Below are 19764 nucleotides of genomic sequence, written 5' to 3' on the forward strand. Positions count from 1 at the left end.
AATGTAAAGGGTAGAATTAAGTTCTTCTTTTGGGATTGGAGATGGGATTACTATTAGAGCTTCATTTGCTATACTTTGGGTAGATGGGATCTTATCTCTGTACGCTTAACTTGGGACTTACCTTTAGCATTCTACTAAAGCTCAATCATTCTTGAGAGATCCCGTGTTACTAAAGCCTATTCTTTAAGGGACCATCTTTTTCTCTTGACCTTCACCTTAGCCAAATGAGTTCATTGATGATGCATTGCTTGATTTACGTTCCAGAACTAAAGAATGTTAAAGGGTTTGGTAGATTTTAAAGCATGTGTAGGTCGAGTATAAGAGACGGATTGAATCATAACAAGGCATGGCTAACGTTTTTGAGTAGAATTAGATCATATCGCATCTTAGAACTACCAACTTGGACATTGATTTTTTATGTTGTATCTGATGCTTTGGTTCTGAGTCCCCAACTTCAAACCTCTCCTTCAGCTATGTCATTTTATTTTCTTGAGGGCAAGCAAACACTAAGTTTGGAGGAGTTGATATGTCTATAATTTGCATGTTTTCTGCATTCATTCATCATCGTTTTGAGTCTAGTTTCATATCATTCATCACTGTTTTATATCATTCCTCATCAATTTGGCATACTTTGCATGATTAGGATAGCTTTGCATACATATCACATTTCTGAGTTGTTTTCAGGTGATTTGGAGCTATTGGCGAGCAAATTGGAAGAAGAAAGCCGAAACCAGAAGCCACATACTCGACCCCCAGGTCGAGTACATCCAGCACCACACTCGACCCCTTGGTCGAGTAACATTGGAGCCGTTCTTGCCAATCACTCGACCCCATGGTCGAGTAACCACACTCCAGGTTACTCGATGACACCACTCGACCGCATCGGCAAGCAACACTTTGTCACACCACTTGACAACCACTTGACCATTCACTCTACCACATTACTCGACCCCCTTGTCGAGTATCATCACTCACCACCCATCAAATCACTAGACCAAGCACTTGATCACACCTTCAGAGTCTTCTCAAATCCGCACTCAAACAGACAAGCTGAGCATAAGGCAGAGAAGAGGAGAAGAAGAAGTGTTTGGAAGCGGCCCGGAGCTTCACCCGATCACAAGGCCCAGTTTGGCCCATTATCATTCTATGGGCCGGTCGATTGGATTCCCGGCCCATCTCCTATCATTTTGTATAAATAGGTTTTTGATGGTTTTGACCCAGGACATCCATTTTACATCCAGTTTTTGCTTCAGTTTTTATTTATGTCTTACCTAGTTTACTCTTGTTGCGCCGCTTTGCTTCTGCAACTTGTAATTCGAGATTTTTCCAAGTTATTCAGATTCCGCATTTGATTTCGTCTATCATCTTGTTTCTCTACTCTTTATCTTCTTACTTATGCAATATACTTGTTTATCTACGATTATGTCTTTGAGTATGTTGTCTGAGTAGTGACTTAGAATTCTTAAGGATGGGATAGAATGGTTGTGGAATCCATAGTCTGTAGAATGGTTAAGTTTTAGAATTGATTGAATCCCTTCTGGACTAGTTGTGTTTACTGCTTGTTTCTGTCGGATCAACTGGAATTCGATCCAAAGCATTCCCGCACCTAGAAGGTGTTCGATGAAATGCTTGGTAGAAGATGTTTGATGGAATGCTTGATCCACTAGTTCCTGAGATACTCGTCTCTATCCCAAGGGATTGGCCATTTAGAGCGGTAGTTGAATTTATCAGTCGGTTCTTATTGCCTACATAGTTAGATTCCGTTAATGAGAATTAGTCTGGGCTAGCTTTGCTTAAGGATTTCTATCACGGGAGTGAATTAATCTGTTGTTGAACCTGTTGTCAAGGGATAGCTTGATTGCGCTTGTTAACCATCCGAATAGGCTAGGATACCTGTAACGACCGCGTCCCGCGTTCATAAAAAAGGCCGGTTTGTTTTAGGAGAAAACTAAATCATGGTCGAGGAACGGACCAAAATACTTAGTAGGAAGAACGAGAAAGTTCAAGCCGAACCAGCTAGGTGAGCTGGACAAGCTAGATGAACTAGCTAGCTAAGCTAGGTGAGCTAAACCAGCTGTAAGACTAGCTAGCTCAGCTAGGTGAGCTGACCGACAGCTCGACTGAGCTCGGTGAGCTGATCAAGTACTGACCCAGCTGGGTGGTCCGGTCAGCTGACACTCGAGCTGGTGGACTGTGGTAGCTCACGAGTGAAGAGGTGTCTCGGCCAAAAGGTGTAAGGTCGAGCGGGTACCAACGAACGGTTGCATCGCCCAAAGGATGCAAGGAATAGATGTGACCTTTCGAAAGGATGCAAAGAACGGATGTGACATTTCGGAAGGGTGCAAGGACCGGATGTGATGCTTCGGGAAGCATCCATTCGCCTCCTATATAAGGGAGGACGCCCAAGGCATCTCACATCATCTCACAACATCCAAAACACCATAAAACATTCTTAAAGGAGTCCCAACACATCCTAGAGTTGTTGGTCGGAAAGGGGGTGCGGCTCTATGTCGATCGACACCAACCACAAAATCTTAGTGCAGCTAATCCACTAGCTACTGAACCGCTTCGTACTCTTGGGGATTTCAACAAGCCTAACATGTTCTATTCCAACCGATCAGCGATCGTACCCCCCACCCTTTCAGAGATACGACTATGAGCTGAAGCCTTGCTACTTTGCACTACTAGGCAAGCATCCTTTCCATGACTTATCTCATGAAAAGCCAATTGACCATATCGAGCGTTTTGAGGGCCTTGTAATGAGCATTAAAGCTAATGGAGTCTCTGAAAACTACTTACTGTGTAAGCTTTTCCCTTACCTCACTTGCTGGGAAAGCTGCTTCTTGGTTGAAGCAATTGAAGGCTGGTTTACTCACTACTTGGAGAAGCATCAAGATAGCCTTCCTGAATAACTTTTATGATGATACTAAGTCTAAGGAGCTGCGAAACAAGCTGACTGCCTTCACTCAAGGTCGAGTTTATAAGAAATTTGGACAGCCATAGGGCAACAAGTTTACAAGGAACTAGAGTTCTTTAGGTTTCACCCTAAAACCTGCCTTCTAGAAGATCTTTCCTTAGAACAACTTCACTAGGACTTATGGTAATTCTTCTTACCAAACCCCTCCTCCGCTCACTGCTGAGAGTAAGATTGAATCAATGCTTGAGCAGATTCTTAAGGGTCAGTCCAAGCTAGTTGTCGAGTTCAATGGGAAGTTTGATGCTATCTACACAGATCTTAATAGGAAGATCGACAATTTGAGCTCTCACATGAAGACACTGGATGTTCAAGTAGCTCAAACTGTTCAGTTTATCAAGAGACAAGAGGGTTTTCTTCTTGATACCCCTGATACTAATACAAGGAAGAGCTGTAACGCGATCATGGTCAGAGCTAAGGAGGAAAGCTGGAAAGAATGAAATGTTAAGGACGAGTTGGAGCTCGCTGCTGCAGAGTTGCTGTCGACCGACACACATTAGTGTCGATTGACACAAGGCAATTCGATCTGGGACGAATCAGCTGACGAGACAGTGTCAAATAGGAACATAAAGGATCGTTCATCACCCGACACTAACGAGCGACACTCATCTAGTGTCGATCAACACTAACCAGAACAGACACAACATGAGGAGCTAGTACCAATTTATTTTCCAGAAATTTTAACCACTCCAAGGCGTCATTCTAAGCAGGAGCTCAACAGTAAGAAGTGCATTGCTGAGATGGAGAAGCGATTGACAACCATTCGTTGTTTGGAAAGAATCCACATATCTATTGTCTGAATAGAAACAAATGGTTTGTCAAGAAGGGATATTGTAGAGTACATCTATACTATCACTCCGACTCGGAGATCCCTGAAGCTCCTCGATCCACGTTGGTAAAGAGACACATAGTTGGACGTATAAAACATAGAAACATATAGTTAGCTTAAGTGTCATAGAGATACCTTTAGTATAAAAGCATATTTTTAGTGGTAAAATAGATAGTAGATTTGCAAATGGATGTAAATAAGATTATAGTTTGATCAGTTGTTTGCATGTAAAACGTTTTCTGAAGAAGTTGTTAAATCATATTTTATGTAAGAATGATTTTTGAGATTTAATTACAACAACAATAATAATAATAATAATAATAATAATAATAATAATAATAATAATGAGTATTTGACGAAACTTTTGGTAATTGATAGTTCAACATTACTATATTATTGTAATAAATCTTACAATAAATTTAAAATATAGATATGCAAATTAATATATTAAAACAAAAAGATATATCTATATAATTTTACCCTCTCCCCACGGATTAATCATGTACCCTTCCACAGATTCGGAAATTAACCTTGAGTTATCAAAAAAATAAAAAATAAAATAAAAAATCTTTTTTTAACAATTCTTTTTATATTTACTCCCTTAAGATTGTTTCTATTTACAACAAAATTTTATATGTTGTTAAGAACAATTTGTAAACATTTAGTTAAAAACGTTTATAAATATAATTACGTTAATTTAATATAGTTCCGGTTCAAATTTTATATGCTAATTATTGTAAATATTTTCCCTTTGATCTCTCGTGTGTACGAATTAGTTTAAATTTTAATCAATGGAGTGGAGGCAACATAAATCCACTTTTATCATTAGTCTTTCTTTTCACGTCAAATATTACTTATTCAATTTGATTATGTATGTTTATCTTTACAAGTGATGACCTTTTCCTTATTCATATACTTTCCATGGAAGTAAAAATATAAATTAATCCTACCCGCAATCACGGCATTGAATAATTTTAGTTACTAAATATGTTACAAATCAGACAATTCTCCTTTTCGCTGACCTCACCACCTCACCACAATAAAGCAAAAGGAGTTTCTTTATTAGGTAAGTAGATGGTTCCAGCTAAAACATTTTACTATAATTTATAAATATCTTGAATACTCTTTTAATACGACTTTTTTTCTCTACATATAAAATTTGTGTAGCTCTATAATAATTTACATATACATTTTTACAGCTATTTTATAAAACAAATCCCGGAGTTAGGACTTATTTACAATAGTTGTCACTAGATTTAAATTTTTTATGGCAATTAACTGTGTAATAAACTAAAAAGATTCGAAATATATGGCAATCCCATATGCCACGTAAAATATAATAAATTATATTCTCCTTATCTTACTTACAATAATTACTAAATCTTAAAACAACCAAAATTTGAACTATTTGAATTATTTGTATTAAATTTCGGCAATAAATTAAAACCAACATTGTGAAACAAACCAAAATACATTTACGATCCCATAAAATGAGCAAACCTAAGTATATGTGCACCTAAAAACATTCCTTATCTTGGTTTGAATATTCCATAGAAATAAAAGTCCATAACTTTTTCGACATAAAATCACAATCACAACTAATTCCAGAACTAATATTTAAATTTATAACAAAATTAAAATATCATGAGACGAAAAATATAGCGGGACGGGTTTAGATTGATATGAAATATAGCAGGATGGGTTTGGATTGATATAACACAGGTTAAATAATTATTTTATTATTAAATAATTATAACACAACATTAATATAAAATTATATAACTTTAATACTAAACTAAAACCGAAAATTTTAATATTATTATATATATGAATAAAATATTTGCTCTGTGGTGTATCATGGGTTAAATCCTAGTATTATTGTAAACAGCGAAAAAGGATAAATGATATATAATGAAGCTAGGATTGCAAGTTTGGCAAAAACTCTGATATTTATATTTTATGGGTTTGCGGAATGCTCGGTGAGAATATAAAAAGTTAACTAAAGCTTATTTTTCACTTAAATAGTAGAGACACAATAAAATACATGTGATCAAAATAAAGTGGTTAATAGAACTTTAGGTATTCTCTTGCATGCATTGATAAAAAAAACTTGAAATCTTGGGAAAAATGTTTATCACATATTGAATTTACAGATTTGCATTCAGGTTTTAAGTATTTTCATTTTCAAATTGGTTGTGAGTTCAACTCCATATCACATTTTAATCTAATCCCTCTACCTTCGAATAAAAGAGTTAGTATTGATGACAAAAAGAAGGTAGAGCTTGCTTAACAGGTCCATGAAAAGGCAGGGAAAAACATTTATGAAAAGACCAAGCTTCATGCTAAGCAAGCTAATAAAGGTAGACATTCAAGATAATCTATTTTCGAAGTTGTAGATCAATTATTGATTCACTTAAAAGAGGAAAGGTTTCCTACTCAATAGAAGTCAAAAATCAGGCCATTAATAGATGGTCCATACAAGATAATCGAATGGATAAGTGACAATGCTTACTTACCCGACGTGCAAGGTAAGTATAATGTGAGTTCTAACTTCAATATTTCATACTTGTACCTTTTATTGCATAACAAACAGATTTGACGTCAAATCCTTTTTAAAAAGAGGAGATGATATGATCTTGGATAGAGATGATATCTTTGTATTTTTATTGGTTTTATAGATTCGTTTTTCTTAGTTTCCCATCATTTTGGATTCAAGTTTAGGTCCTTAGTTGCATATTTGATTTCCTAATTCTATGTTCATGGAATGTATTAAGGAGTTTTGATGGCGTTTGAATTGCATTTCTTAATTCTATGTTCATGGAATGGATTTTGGATTTTTGATGCCATTTGATCTTATGTAGTTTTATGCAATATATAGTTTATTTTATAACTTTTGAACTTGGTAGCTAGATTAGGGAGATTTGATGATGAATTTTATGATGTTTAGTGCTAGATTTACGTAAATCATTTTTTGTGGAATGATCTTAATGCTAAATTACCTTTGATTTAATGATGATTTAGACGTTAGGCATTTTATTCTTGGAAGGTTTTCGACAAAATGCCAAACCCAATTCACAAGTTCTTTATATTCCTTACTTTCGAAAACATGGTTAGGATGTTTAGTGGTTGACTGGTATTTAATGCATGCTTATCTTGTGATTGCGAATGAAAATTGTTGATGACTGCTTTATTAGCTTATAATTAATGCCAATGAATTGATTTACCTGAAGTATCGAAGGAAAAGAATGAATATTGATTGATTGATTAAATGTCAATGAATTGATTTACGTGAGGTATCGAAGGGAAAGGATGAATATTGATTGATTGATTAAATATAATAGATTAATTTGCAATGCAAATGGCCAGCATTTTCAGCTTATTTGGAGGAGTTCTAGAGCGACAAAGAAGAATTTACTACTTTTTCTTTATCTTTAATCTCTCGTAATGCAAATGTCAAAGCGGACTATTTGGCGCAAAAAATTCGAGTCGAACCGCTACATATCACTTTTGTAAACAATTTTCCTCAAAATTAGCTCGTTTGAGTTCTAAATAATATCTTATGACAAAAAAATAAAAAAATAATTTGCTATCTCCCTAGTCAAGTATCTTGCCCTAGGGTTGCTTGTTTAATCTTGATTTTGAAACCGTCTTTGAATTATTATTTTTCGTTTCATTTACTTTCTTATCCTATTAATCTTTTGATTTTGTTTAGTTATGTTTTGTTTTGCTTTAATCTTGTTTCTCTTGGTCATTTTGAATAGGTTGTTAGTGAATCATAATTCCAATCTTGTTAGCTTAAATTCCATAAACTTGATAATTTTGTGTATTCCTAGTGTGTTGGTTCATTGCTCCTTGAGGTTCAGTAAGTTATTGGGTAAAATCACTAGATCAATTTGGCGTTGTTGCCGAGAGCAATAACAATTAGCCATTAGTTTTTGTTTTTTGCTTCAGACTAGGCCATTTATTTTTGGGTGAATTTCCTGTATAACCAAAATCCAATCTAAAATTAATAATATAGCACCATATTCAAAAATATTAAGAAACTAACACATTGAAGTAGTGAAAAGACAAAATGGTACAACAGTGAGAGACACGCGCTAAAGAGGACGTGATGAGATGTGTGGAAGAAGAGAGAGAATAATCCAATGTTATAAAAATTAATATTACCCCAAATGATTTTAATTGTTGAATTAGTGCTATAAAAATAACTAATTAAATTTTACAATAGTTTTATAAAAAAATAGATCTTTTCTGAGTATAACATGATTAAAAATTTTACAATCTAATACAAATTATTTAAAATAGTGAATAATGTTTGTATAAAACAGACAAATAAAATAGTATAGAATGAAACTAAATAGTATAGAACAAAACGTAGACAATCCAAATGACTGAATTAAACCGCTTTGATAAAAAAATACTATACCCTAAGATACAACATTGGCAACCCAAATAATCAAGATTAACTGTAGCGGTGACGTTGACGATGGTAAGATTCGGACAATTTTTTTTAGCCATTCGTTAATCATTAGTTTAAATAGACAAACAAATCGAAATAGAATGAATTGGTTTGTTTGTAGGATAAGTTAATAGAATTACAGAAACATTTTCTGGGCAAATCAAAGAAGTTGGAATCTTTAATAGACTAAACATTGATGTCATTGGTGATGTAAACGGATTTAGAGAGAGAGAGAGAGAGAGAGAGAGAGAGAGAGAGAGAGAGAGAGAGAGAGAGAGAGAGAGAGAGTCACAATTCGATTGTGAACAGTGAGAAGAAGAAGAAAACTGGAGAAAAAATATCGAGAAAGAGAGGAAAAGAGAAGAGGGAAAGAGGGAAATATATCACCCATCTTTTTTGTTGATGTCATTTTCTTAATTATAATATTTTTGTGCGTTAGTTTTGCCAATTGCCCTTTATTTTCTTTTCCATAAGATTAGTGATATGGATCAAATTAGACCTCAAGCTCTCTCTCAAATTAGATATCAATTGTAGTACTTTAGAATCGATTTCCACAAAGTTCTTTTGTTAACACAAAAAATTATAGTCTCATAATTAAGCTAAATCAAGTAATAATTAAATGTAAAATGACAACAAAGCACATAACATATTAGATTGTAGTAAACTTAGATAATTAAAGCTGTCGGTTTAAGGAAATTCTCCGGAAATAGATGAATAATAGATTTAGCAGTTAATTAGGATTGTTAGCAAACCGTTTTAGAACTCAAATCCCTAACCTATAATCAACCAACTCTCGTCTGTATTGATTAACTATGCTTAATAAATAGGAATCCCAACTCTCGTCTGTAAAACCCTAAATACTAATCATGCATTATAATCAGGATTGATACGTTCACCTAAGCATTTAAGTTAGACCTATCTATATCTAGATACTTACCTATGATAGTTCACGTAATAAGCGGCCTCTCCGATCTTACCTATTAACCTATGATCACATTCTAGGTAGCTACTCTAGAACTCGCATTAAGAACAATCAAGATGAAGAACTCTGAATATAAATTCGAATAGGTTATCGATCTACTAAATCATCAAAATTCCTAATGAGAAACCCTAAACCCAACACGGGAATTACTCAGATATGATCATGGAAACAGAAAACATGTTTAAATAAGATTGCATAAAGAAATCAAAAGAAGAATAGACTTTAGAAAAGATTTTCTTTTTACATGGTTTTGAAATGTTTGGTGAACTCTCCAAAATCTCCAAGGACTAGCCGAGCAAAAGTAAAAATAAAACTTAAAATAAAAGTTTTAAGGGTTGTCGGTCTAAACAATGACCAAAAAGAGTATTTATATCTAAAAATACAAGCAGGGACTAATAATACAAATAAGAAAGTCTTCTAGGGCAATTTCTAGAATCTTCAAATCGTCAGACTTCTTGTTGGGTGACGCAAGTTATTGAAATTTGAAGATTTCCATATTCGGCCCAGTATGTTTATAAGACTTATATATATAGTTTTAAGGTCATTGTTTAGACCTAATCTTGGAGAGGCTATTCTCCTTTTCTCTTTAGTACTCGGGAGCAAAACCCTGTGGAAACTCCCTTTAGAGAAGATTATTCTAAACTCTTTTCTCTTGTTATTTTATAGGTGTAGAATTTAGACTAGACTTATTTTGTTCTTTTTTTCTCACTTGTTTTTATTTTTTCTTTTTCTTGTGTTTCAGGAGCTTCAAGAATTTAATTGCAACACCAAGATGTTGATAATTATATCTGATGTTGCAGGAGTGTTAAGGGACAGCTGGTCAGGCATACAACGAGGATGGTCAAAAAATCGATGAGTAGGGAAACATGATACCTGATATTGTTGAGGGTGACGATCGACACCACCAGGGTGTCGCTCGACACCAAGTAGGATACAGAGCTGCAGCTATTGCAGATGAACGTTATATTCAACTTGCTGACTACAACAAGCCTGATCTATTCTATGCTAATCATTCCAGCTATTCTACTCACCAAGCCCACCGTCCACCCACTTCTACGAGTAGGATGGAATACATGCTAGAACAGATTCTCAAGAGCCAGGTGATAACGAATCAAAGAATTGATGGTCTGTACAATGACTTTCAAGACTTGAATGCTCGGATCGATAGAAAGGATGTTAGTGTAGTTCAGTTAGGGAGTAGAATTCAGCACCAGACCTTAGAGAAAACCATCACGCTTGCTTGCCACACTGATTTACAGAACCACTCGACACCAAGTCTCAGTCTCGACTGACATGACCTCGGTGTCGACCGACACTCATCAGGAACAATCAATGATTCAACGTTTGACGGAGCGAAATCGAGCGAGCTCGACACCAAAGCGTCAACAACAAATGATAGTGTCCATGAACAATGGACAAGGACTGCGCCATATTTTGTTGAGATTCTAGTGGCTATACGGACCGAACAGCATATCCTTGAAGAGAGATGTTTTGCGCTGTGTGATTTGCTTCTAGAAAAGTTACCTTATGTTGACTACACGAACCTATGGTATATACTTCATGAATATATCTGGGAGTTAATTTTGAATGGTGTCAGTGATAAGGAGGCAAGCTTGCTTAATGCCGAAATCATTACACTTCTGATGTGTGATGCTCCACGGACGATGAAGGACAAGCTGGCAATGCCTATCTCTGAAATAATCAATGCCACCTATCCAGGTAGTTGTGTACTCGATTGCTCTATATCTACAGAAATTCCAATTGTTTTGAATGAGTGTGATGTGGTTATGACTCTTGACATGGACAAGTTGAAGAAGCCACCCACCATAGATGGTCAGGCATTCTCTGTAGAGCACTCTATAGACACTAGTGTTAAGATAGATAAGGTTCATGGTACAAGCGGGCAGCTACAAAAAGCAAGTCATGATTTAGTTGCTGAGAATCAATCTGGAGGGATGGATTCGATCGACACCACCACCTATGTCGATCGACACCCCCACACAGGCGGAGCTAGAGTTCTTTATTAGAGCTAGTTTTTGTGTTGAGTTCACTGTTGATACTCCAGGCACTATAGTCAAGTCACCCACTGCACCTCTACTCCTTGATCCACCTCCTAAACGGCTAAGGTACTCATCTCCTCCTCTTAAACCTCTTGATTTCATTAATAAGAGTTTCAAATTTCCAAAAACTGTTTTACGATTAAGCAAACCACGAGTTTCTCGTCGAGTGCTTGTTCTTTTTTTTGATGATTGTGCAGGTAAAAGGAGTAGACCACCGATACCTCTGTTCTGCACTGCTGAAGTTCCGCACTTCCTTTGTAGACCTCACACGGCAAATGCCTATACGCCACCATGGATGATGAGAGGTTTTTCTCCGCGGTATTTCTTGCCACCATCTGATCCTCCTGATTCTAGAAACCCAACATAGTCAAGCTATTGACTATAAACAAGCGCTTAGTGGGAGGCAACCCACTAGTATGATTTTTCTTTTTATTTATTTTCTTTTATTTACGTTTTTGGGCTATTCTGGATTGAAGCTAGAAGAGGTCTGTGTTCAAATACTTCACGTTTGAGTGGGAAAAAATAGAATGCCAATCCTCATTCGCCATGGCTCTATCTAGCCATGATTTAATGATCCTACAGACTCTCCGACACGTAACTCCGCAGCGACGTCGACCCACCCATGAAAATAAGCTACCATGAGATGGAATCTCAATCATCCCACAATTTTCAATCATGCATTGAAATGGGAGAAAAGAAGATTCTGATCTACTTTTTCCACTCTTCTTTTCATGATTTCCAACAATTTCATTAAACTCACCGATCATAAACCATGGCTCCGAACGAGTAAGACCAATACGAGTCAACCGCTCCCAAACTAATTCTCGGTATTGAACTACCGGATCGCCATAAACAAAGGTAATAAAAACTCGGTTTCCATCAATAATTGTTTCAATATCAATTAGCCGATCACTAACGAAAACAACTTAACCGGATAATCTTTCGAATACATAAGAGCAAGACACCACTATTACCTATAGGTTCAACAGTTTGAAGAGAATCAAATCCTAATGATACTTGCATATCCTGAAGATGAATAAGATCATTCTTCGTTTCCGATAGAAACAGAAAACCTGGAGAGTACATACGACACATCTCTTCCAGTCGATGAGTGGTAAGATCCGCACCCACCCCTTGACAATTCCATGCTAGGATCCTCATTTATTAGTTCCGGAGGGAGATTGATATCCCACCGTACTAAAAAATAAAGAGATAATCTTAATTTTTTTGAAAAGGGACACCTCATTATGAGGGATATTTGTTGACGTTTTAGAAACTCTCGTTTTTGAATTCAAGAAACAATCCAAAGTATTGTAGAATTGTAGACATGATCTTTCCAAAAAAAAAAGGAATGTGGGAAAAGTCTCTCCTTACAGAAAGAAATCGAAACATATGAGTCAGCGAAACAACTTGCATAAAGGACAGGCAATACAAAAACTAAACTAAAGTTGGGCTTAGCAAAATGGCCAGAGATCACAAAAAAGAAAATGGACCGAGCCCATGAAAATTTTAGGGTTAGCTATGATGTAGCAAAGAGAGGCGATGTTGGTGTGGCGGTTATGCGGTACAAGAAAAATTCTCTGCTCCGGAAAGATAACTCACGGTGGCAGGAAGAGAGGATCTCGAATAGATCTCTAGAAACATTGTTATGGTTAATAAAACTCAGTTCATATCCATATCGGAGAAGCTTGAGTTCCGATCTGCCAAATAGACATTGGTGACTGATTAGAAATTTCTCTCCATTATAGAGGATCTAGACTTGGCTAGAACGAGTGGAGTCGATATAGTAAATCCAACCATGCCAAGACCAAAAAAACGAAATGTGGTGGTAGTGTTGGAAATTTTGATAGTCAAAGCTTCTTCTTTACATATGTTTATTTTGTGAGTTTTCATGTCCAAGACAGAAAGAGATCTTAGCCGAAGCTAGAGGTTCATGAGATCTTCCGGTTTCAAAAAAGAAGAAATTGATAAGAGTCATAGCATAAGCTAGAAGGTCATTACTTTTTAGAGTTTCATGAGATCTTTCGGTTTCAAATCTTCTGGTCGCTCCCCTCGCAATCAACAACTAAAACCAAAACCATTGATGGAGGAAGAGGAAGAAGCATTTGAGCTGAAGGAAGAAGGCTCAGATCTGGAGACGGGAGCTTTTGATTTAGAGCGGAAGAGACGTTTGGAGCTGAGGCGGTTGAAGCCATCACTTTCCATTATTAAGTCACTTTCTAGATCTGCCCCATTATACTAAAGCATCTCGATATCTCTTTTACTTGTTCTTGTTAGAATTCACATTTTGATATTGCCTTGCTGAAATTGAGAAAATTGCAGAAGCCAAAAGAGAAAAAATAGAGAAACAAAAGGAGCACGAATCTATCAAAGTGGAAAAAATAAGTGAGAAGCTACTTGCAACTCCAAATGCCTATCCACCCAATAAATAAGGAAATGACTGGGATCATAGGTTTTCTGAAGTTCCATTAATATTATCTCAAGAAGAAAAATGTTTTACTTCGTCTAAAGATAAAATCAAAACCAACAGAGAGTTTAGAACAAAAGTGAATAGATAAACTACAGCTCCTGAGAAATGATAATGGCGATTCCTTCCGATACTTCTTGAAATCTATCCTCCTGCATTAGGAAATCGAATCAGGATCCATGTTCACTAAAGTATATATATCATGGACAATCTATTATACTTAAAGGATTAATCTAATTGCTCTTAATTACAATGCACAACCTTTCAAATAGATATAGCCTTGTTGACATGGTTTCTCCATTAGAGAAGCAAAATGAAACAACTAATCTTAAATATCAAGTTACAGAATCAGTGTTGTTCAATTCTACTGAAATGAATGCAATAAACGGGACTATTGGATCAAAAGTAAAACTGAAATGAGTTTGTTGTTACCTCATATGTTGCTAGGGTACATGAAGACTCTGACTCTAGCTCCCTGAGATTAAACACAGCAGATCAAAAATGATTAGTCTGGAGGAAAAAATCCAATTAACCATGATTATGTTTCAAGAAGATAAAGTACCATTGACTTGGGTGGTAGGTTTGAAGTGAACTTAGAACGGACAACACCGCTGTTACCATGAGGCCTAGTGACTTTGCCCCAAATGCAACGGTAGTGAGAACCGTTCTTCTTTGTCTTTGCCTTGTAGATGTAAGCCAAACGCTTACCCTTGTACCAATTGACCTCCTCTTGAGTGTTCACACCTTCAATCTGGATGAGAGAAGTGTTGGGATATTGGTTCGACTTGGACCTGAAACATTACTTAATCGTTAGTAATCAATCTTTATTCTGCTTTCTATAAGCAATCAAACTATCAACCAACTGCTTAAAAGCTAATCTTAAAGGAAGCAATAGCAAAAATGCATCATTTTGCACAACCATTAATCAGAAACAATGGAGTAACATTACAAATATGAGAGCATTATCATTGAAATCTATCAGTTGTGGCAAAGTTACAAACTTTCATCGAGACCTTATGTTGATATCCAAAAACGATAGGTGAATATTCAAATCCAAATAACTTAAGAACATACAGAGAAAGACTGAAAATTGAAAGTACCTCTTGTAGCCGAGGACTGTTCCACGAACATACAATCTGCATAACAGCAACACAAAGATTTCATCAGATTAAAGTGAACCAGTAACGAACAAATTCAAATCGGAGATTCAGCTGAGAAAAAGAGAGCACAATCAAAACCCTAATTACCTAACTCTCTCTCCTTGACGTCCCTTCATTTTCAATCCTTGTAACTCTCGTCTTCCTCTTCTTACTCTCTTTTATGCCGCCGAGCGAATTCACAGAGAAAAACCCTAGTTTTCGCTATTAGGTCAAGACTTTATATGGATTCATAAATAAGCTCAGCAACAAAACTCTATTGGGCTTATATGTGGCTATCTCAAACAAGTTGGCCCAAACTTTAATACGGCTTGGCCCAAATATGGCTTTGCATAAGAAAATGATTATTTATTTTCTTAATCAATATGGCTTTGCTTAAGAATATGACTTCACTTTACTTTGTTTCTTCTATTTGTCTCTTGAATTGTTTTGTTAAAAGTAAAAATTTGTGTTGAACAGAAAAATTTTTATATATAATGTTATAAAAAATTTATGTCATTTGAAATAATAAAAGTAACAACAAAAGGATTACAATTTTTTTCTTCTTGGTATAATTTTTACATCGTTAACAATGTCGAAGACATTTTAATCAAACATCAGCAAAAACATGGAAGTTCTTGGGAGTCCACAGAGATGAGTCTAACAGCAGCAATAGCAGCAGCAAGAGACATTAATCCAAAGAAGCAAACATTAAGCCAATGCCAAAGCTTTTGCACAAGACTAAGCTTATCGTTCATAGCAACAAGATACATGTGATTCGCTAATATGAATGTGAGAGGGAACGTGCTTATTGCTCCAGTGAGGCTCATGAAATCTCCGAGAAACGGTAAAAGAGCCGAGAGAAGAGTGCTCACCGCGATGTAGCTTCCTCTTGCTACTGTTCTAAACAACAGATTTTTTATTCCTAATGGTCTTCATTTGACTCCATACTTTGTGTCCATATACTCATAAGTCGGACTTGCAAAAATTTACGTAAGAAAAACACAAGAATTTAAACGGTTAAGGTTAGGATTAAGACACAAAGACTCATCATTGAGGTCTAGATAGAGACTTACATGTAAAGAGATAACAGATTGGAGAAAAGCTGAAATATTAGCGAGTGCTTTGACCCAAAGAGGTCCACTGACGCTATTAAACAGATAAGTCGATGTCGAGGACCCGTAAGCCCAATATCCGATGAATGTAACCGCATACATCGGTAAAACACCAACAGTGAACTGAAAATACAGAGCTTTCATCATGTTTTTAACGACCGGTTGCTTCACTGTCGCCTAATCATTTGCACAAAAGATTAGTGTAAGTCACAAAACAGAGAAATATTTGATTGACCATAAATAGATCGATGAGACTTGCCTGTATTTCCGGTAGCATTCCCGTGTTGAATGCAAACTGCTCCTGTTATGGTTAAGAGTTTGTTTATTGATGATCCTTGTATGTTGTAATCTCTTTCAGGCTTGTTTACTCCTATTGAACCAAAAACAAAATGGCGAGTAGTTTTTTTGTGGTTATTTGAAATCATTTTCGAGGTTTGATTTAACATGAAAGTTTACCATCTTTAGCTGCTAGAACTATTGCAACAATAATGTAGATTATGCTAAGGATTGTTGAAACTCCTAGCCAGATTCCAAGAGCTGATAAATGAGGAATACCGATGGCCAAAATCGCACATACAACACCCGCGATGGCGATAAAGTGAGGCAGTTTCATGAGACAATTATCTCTAAAAAGTACATAAACAGCCTGCACACAATGCAAAAGCAGAGCCATATGAGCTAATTTTCGGATTTTCGCAACAAAACGGTTTGTTTCGGTTGTTGTACCTTTAAGGTCGAACCAGCAAGTAAGATGAAGGCACAATTAATCATGAAAAGATAGACATATTGCAATCCCCATGTAACACGATACATCTTTTTACCTGAATCAATCAAGCAAATACAATTCTAGTTAAGTGTGTTTTTTGATATTGCGAGAGAGTGATGGAGAATTTACCATAGATGAAGCCTGCGAGATCTCTATAACGAATGTGTCTTTTGCCACCAAACTCATGAAGCTTGGCGATAAGAGTTGATAATAGGTTTTTGAGATCAATTAATCCTAAAACACTAATCCTGTCGTTGTAATATTTTAGGTGTCAATCCAAATGGGTGTGATGCAGACATATGAGATATGATCAGAAGTTGCTAAGTCAAGCCAAGCAGAATTTGGTTGGTTTTCTAACAGTCCTAGTGTTGATGCAGAAAACAGTAAAAAGTCACAGAAATGACTGATATACTCGATCGCAGGATCGACTGCCAGAAGGGACCCTGTGATCGAGTACAACAGGATGACAAAGAGTGAAAATGCAGAAATAGACCACTTTACTCTATCACGCAGTCTCACTGTTAGTAGACTGGTGTGATCGAGTAGAATGGTTGAAAACAGAAAAATACTAAAATTCAATGGCAAGTGAATGAAGCAGGTAAGTAAACAGAGAAATCATATGGATGAGAAACTCCTAAGGATGGGGTTATCGAATAGTGTGGTCTCCGTAATCAATTCAGTTGGTTAACAAATCTCAATTAAGCTATCCCTAGACAACAGGTTCAACAACAGATTAATTCACTCCCGTGATATAAATCCTCAAGCATAGCTAGACACTGACCTAATTTCCATTAGCGATCTCTAACTAAGCAGACAATAAGAATCGACTGTTAAAGCCAATAACCGCTCTAAACGGCCAATCCCTTGGGATAGAGACGATTATCACTGGAATTAGTAGATCCAACGTTCCATTAAACGCCTTCTGAGTGCTGGAACGTCTGGGATCGGATTCCTGTTGATCAGAAAGGAATAAGCAGTAAACACAATTAATCCAGAAGGGATTCAATAAATATACACTTAACCAACAGATTCGACGAGGGGTTCCACAACTACTCTATCCCATCCTCAGAAATCTTAATCACTACTCAGACAACATGCTTAAAGACAATAACATAGAAACGATTGAAGATTGCATACTAAAAATATTAAAGGGAATGAAACAAAGATGAACAAGCAAATGAAAGCAAAATCTGAATAACTTAGAAGAAAAATCGAAATACAAAGTTGCAGGAATGAAAAACGGCTGCTGAATAATAGTGCAAAATTCGTGTCTCTCAAAGTGCAAGTGCCAGGGCGAAACCCTTAGATACTTATTAATACTAAGATAAGAAAGCGGGCTTCGAGCCCACTTAACGGCCCATGTACGACGTGATCAAGAGTGTCGGCCCAAAGTGGATTTCCTGATGGGCTTCGAATGGGCTTTGAATAGGCCTTCTCTTCTCTTCTCTTTCCGTTGCTCAGGTTGTCTGGTTGAGTGCGGATTGATCAGATGGTCGAGGTGGTGGTTGAGTAGGTTGGTTGACTGAATGGTTTGGGCTGCTTCTTGGCCTCTGTGATCGAGTATGTGTGTCAGCTGTCAGGATGGACTGGTTCTTCTCTTCTGCGATCGAGTAGAACTGGTGGACTGGCAAAGTGGACTGCCTAGTCGCCTCTGCGATCGAGTAGAAAAGTCAGGATGGACTCCTTCAGCTCTGTGATCGAGTAGAACTGCAGTTGGGACTGCCTCCTCTCCTCTGCGATCGAGTATAAGTGTCTGGATGGACTACTGAGCTGACCGCTTCCCTCTCTGATACTGGTGATCGAGTATGTTGGTGGAAATATGACTTTCTGTTCTGTTTTTCCTCTTTCTGAGCACCAATAGCTCCAAAGCACCTGAAACAACTCCAAAATGCATAATGTATGCAAGACTAGTCCTAGACTCGACTTAAGACGCAAAATGTACAAAAATATTGATGAATGCTATGAAAGATGGGTGAAACTAGACTCAAAATGGTGATAAAAGGATGTGTGAAACATGCAAATTATATACATATCAAGAGTGTTTGCGTAAAGGGAGATTGCAGTAGCAAGAATGAGACCAACCACACCACCAATCCAACCCAATGGAACCATGACTGTCTTGGAATATCCCAACACATAGGCACTGTTTATACCGGTTGTTATAACAAATGCTACCTGAAACCATGAATTGTACAAGTTCTTCAACACTTAAGCTTTCACACACATGCAACACTGAATAGAGTATATATATCCTTTGTCAACTATTTCTATATTCCTCAGCCACTCATTTTTCATCCCAATGTAAATTCAGAGTAATATAAAACAAAAGAAAAATAGAGTTTTCATAGCTAAAAATTTGCGGAAGACAAAAACTGATCAAGAAACTTATTGAAAGTTCACATTCTTGAATCATCAAAGACAACAGTTTCCAGTTTCCACTATAGGGCACCGCCAAAATCATCAAAGACAACATGTTTTGGAAAGTAACATCATTTTAGTCCCTTGATGCTTCATATTTTAGCAGCTGAAACATGCATCAACAGCTTGTCGGGTAAAAGAAAGTAACAGAGTATCATTGAAACTAACAAAGAAGACAAAAAGCTAAACGACCCTTTCAATTCCCGGTCTGTGTATTATTTCTTAAGAAAACTTTAATGACGAAAAGGGGCATAAATTCCCCAATAATAGAAGAGTTTTCTTCTAGAAACAGCTCGAGATTATGCAATAAACGACAAGTAGATTCACCAAAAACGAGCAGCAACAAACAAAAAATATAAATTCCTAAAAATAGCACTAAATCAAGTTTTATGGACAATAATAGCACACCCTCCATAAACTTCCAAAAATAGCATTATTTGATTTATTATGAAGTTTTTTTCCTAAAAGTATTATCACTAATTTATTTTTTCAATAATATCATAATTTTATATAAAATATTTTCAACCAAAATAATTTTAAAATAAATTTAAAATATTA

General features: G+C 36.3%; 1 protein-coding gene and 4 pseudogenes across 6 annotated transcripts; 3 read left to right on the forward strand and 2 right to left on the reverse strand.

Moving 5' to 3' along the window:
* Positions 1 to 224: 224 nt before the first annotated feature.
* AT1G41855 lies at positions 225 to 2358 on the forward strand (annotated as a pseudogene; the record flags this gene model as incomplete). The annotated part of the gene is made up of 5 exons: positions 225 to 288; positions 685 to 1154; positions 1637 to 1714; positions 2096 to 2142; positions 2232 to 2358.
* Positions 2359 to 2775: 417 nt separating this feature from the next.
* Positions 2776 to 3414, forward strand: AT1G41860 (annotated as a pseudogene; the record flags this gene model as incomplete). The annotated part of the gene is made up of 2 exons: positions 2776 to 2976; positions 3079 to 3414.
* Positions 3415 to 10110: 6696 nt separating this feature from the next.
* AT1G41870 lies at positions 10111 to 11671 on the forward strand (annotated as a pseudogene; the record flags this gene model as incomplete). The annotated part of the gene is made up of 5 exons: positions 10111 to 10519; positions 10568 to 10793; positions 10842 to 10963; positions 10997 to 11137; positions 11502 to 11671.
* A 1583-nt stretch (positions 11672 to 13254) lies between these two features.
* AT1G41880 (Ribosomal protein L35Ae family protein) lies at positions 13255 to 15162 on the reverse strand. 2 transcript variants are annotated; one of them, NM_001333198.1, is made up of 5 exons: positions 15019 to 15162; positions 14872 to 14907; positions 14334 to 14562; positions 14033 to 14246; positions 13255 to 13923 (listed from the first exon to the last, which is right to left on the reverse strand). In NM_001333198.1, exons 1-4 carry the CDS (start codon positions 15045 to 15047, stop codon positions 14205 to 14207), a joined length of 336 nt encoding a protein of 111 aa, NP_001320865.1. In that variant the 5' UTR covers positions 15048 to 15162; the 3' UTR covers positions 13255 to 13923; positions 14033 to 14204. The 2 variants fall into 2 exon arrangements, with proteins under 2 accessions (NP_001320865.1, NP_001319158.1); NM_001333197.1 differs by having other exon boundaries at positions 13647 to 13923; positions 14205 to 14246.
* Positions 15163 to 15254: 92 nt separating this feature from the next.
* On the reverse strand, positions 15255 to 19083 carry AT1G41890 (annotated as a pseudogene). The gene has a single exon.
* Between the last annotated feature and the right edge of the window lie 681 nt (positions 19084 to 19764).

The sequence above is a fragment of the Arabidopsis thaliana genome (genome assembly GCF_000001735.4).
Source record: "Arabidopsis thaliana chromosome 1 sequence".
Lineage (NCBI taxonomy): Eukaryota > Viridiplantae > Streptophyta > Magnoliopsida > Brassicales > Brassicaceae > Arabidopsis > Arabidopsis thaliana.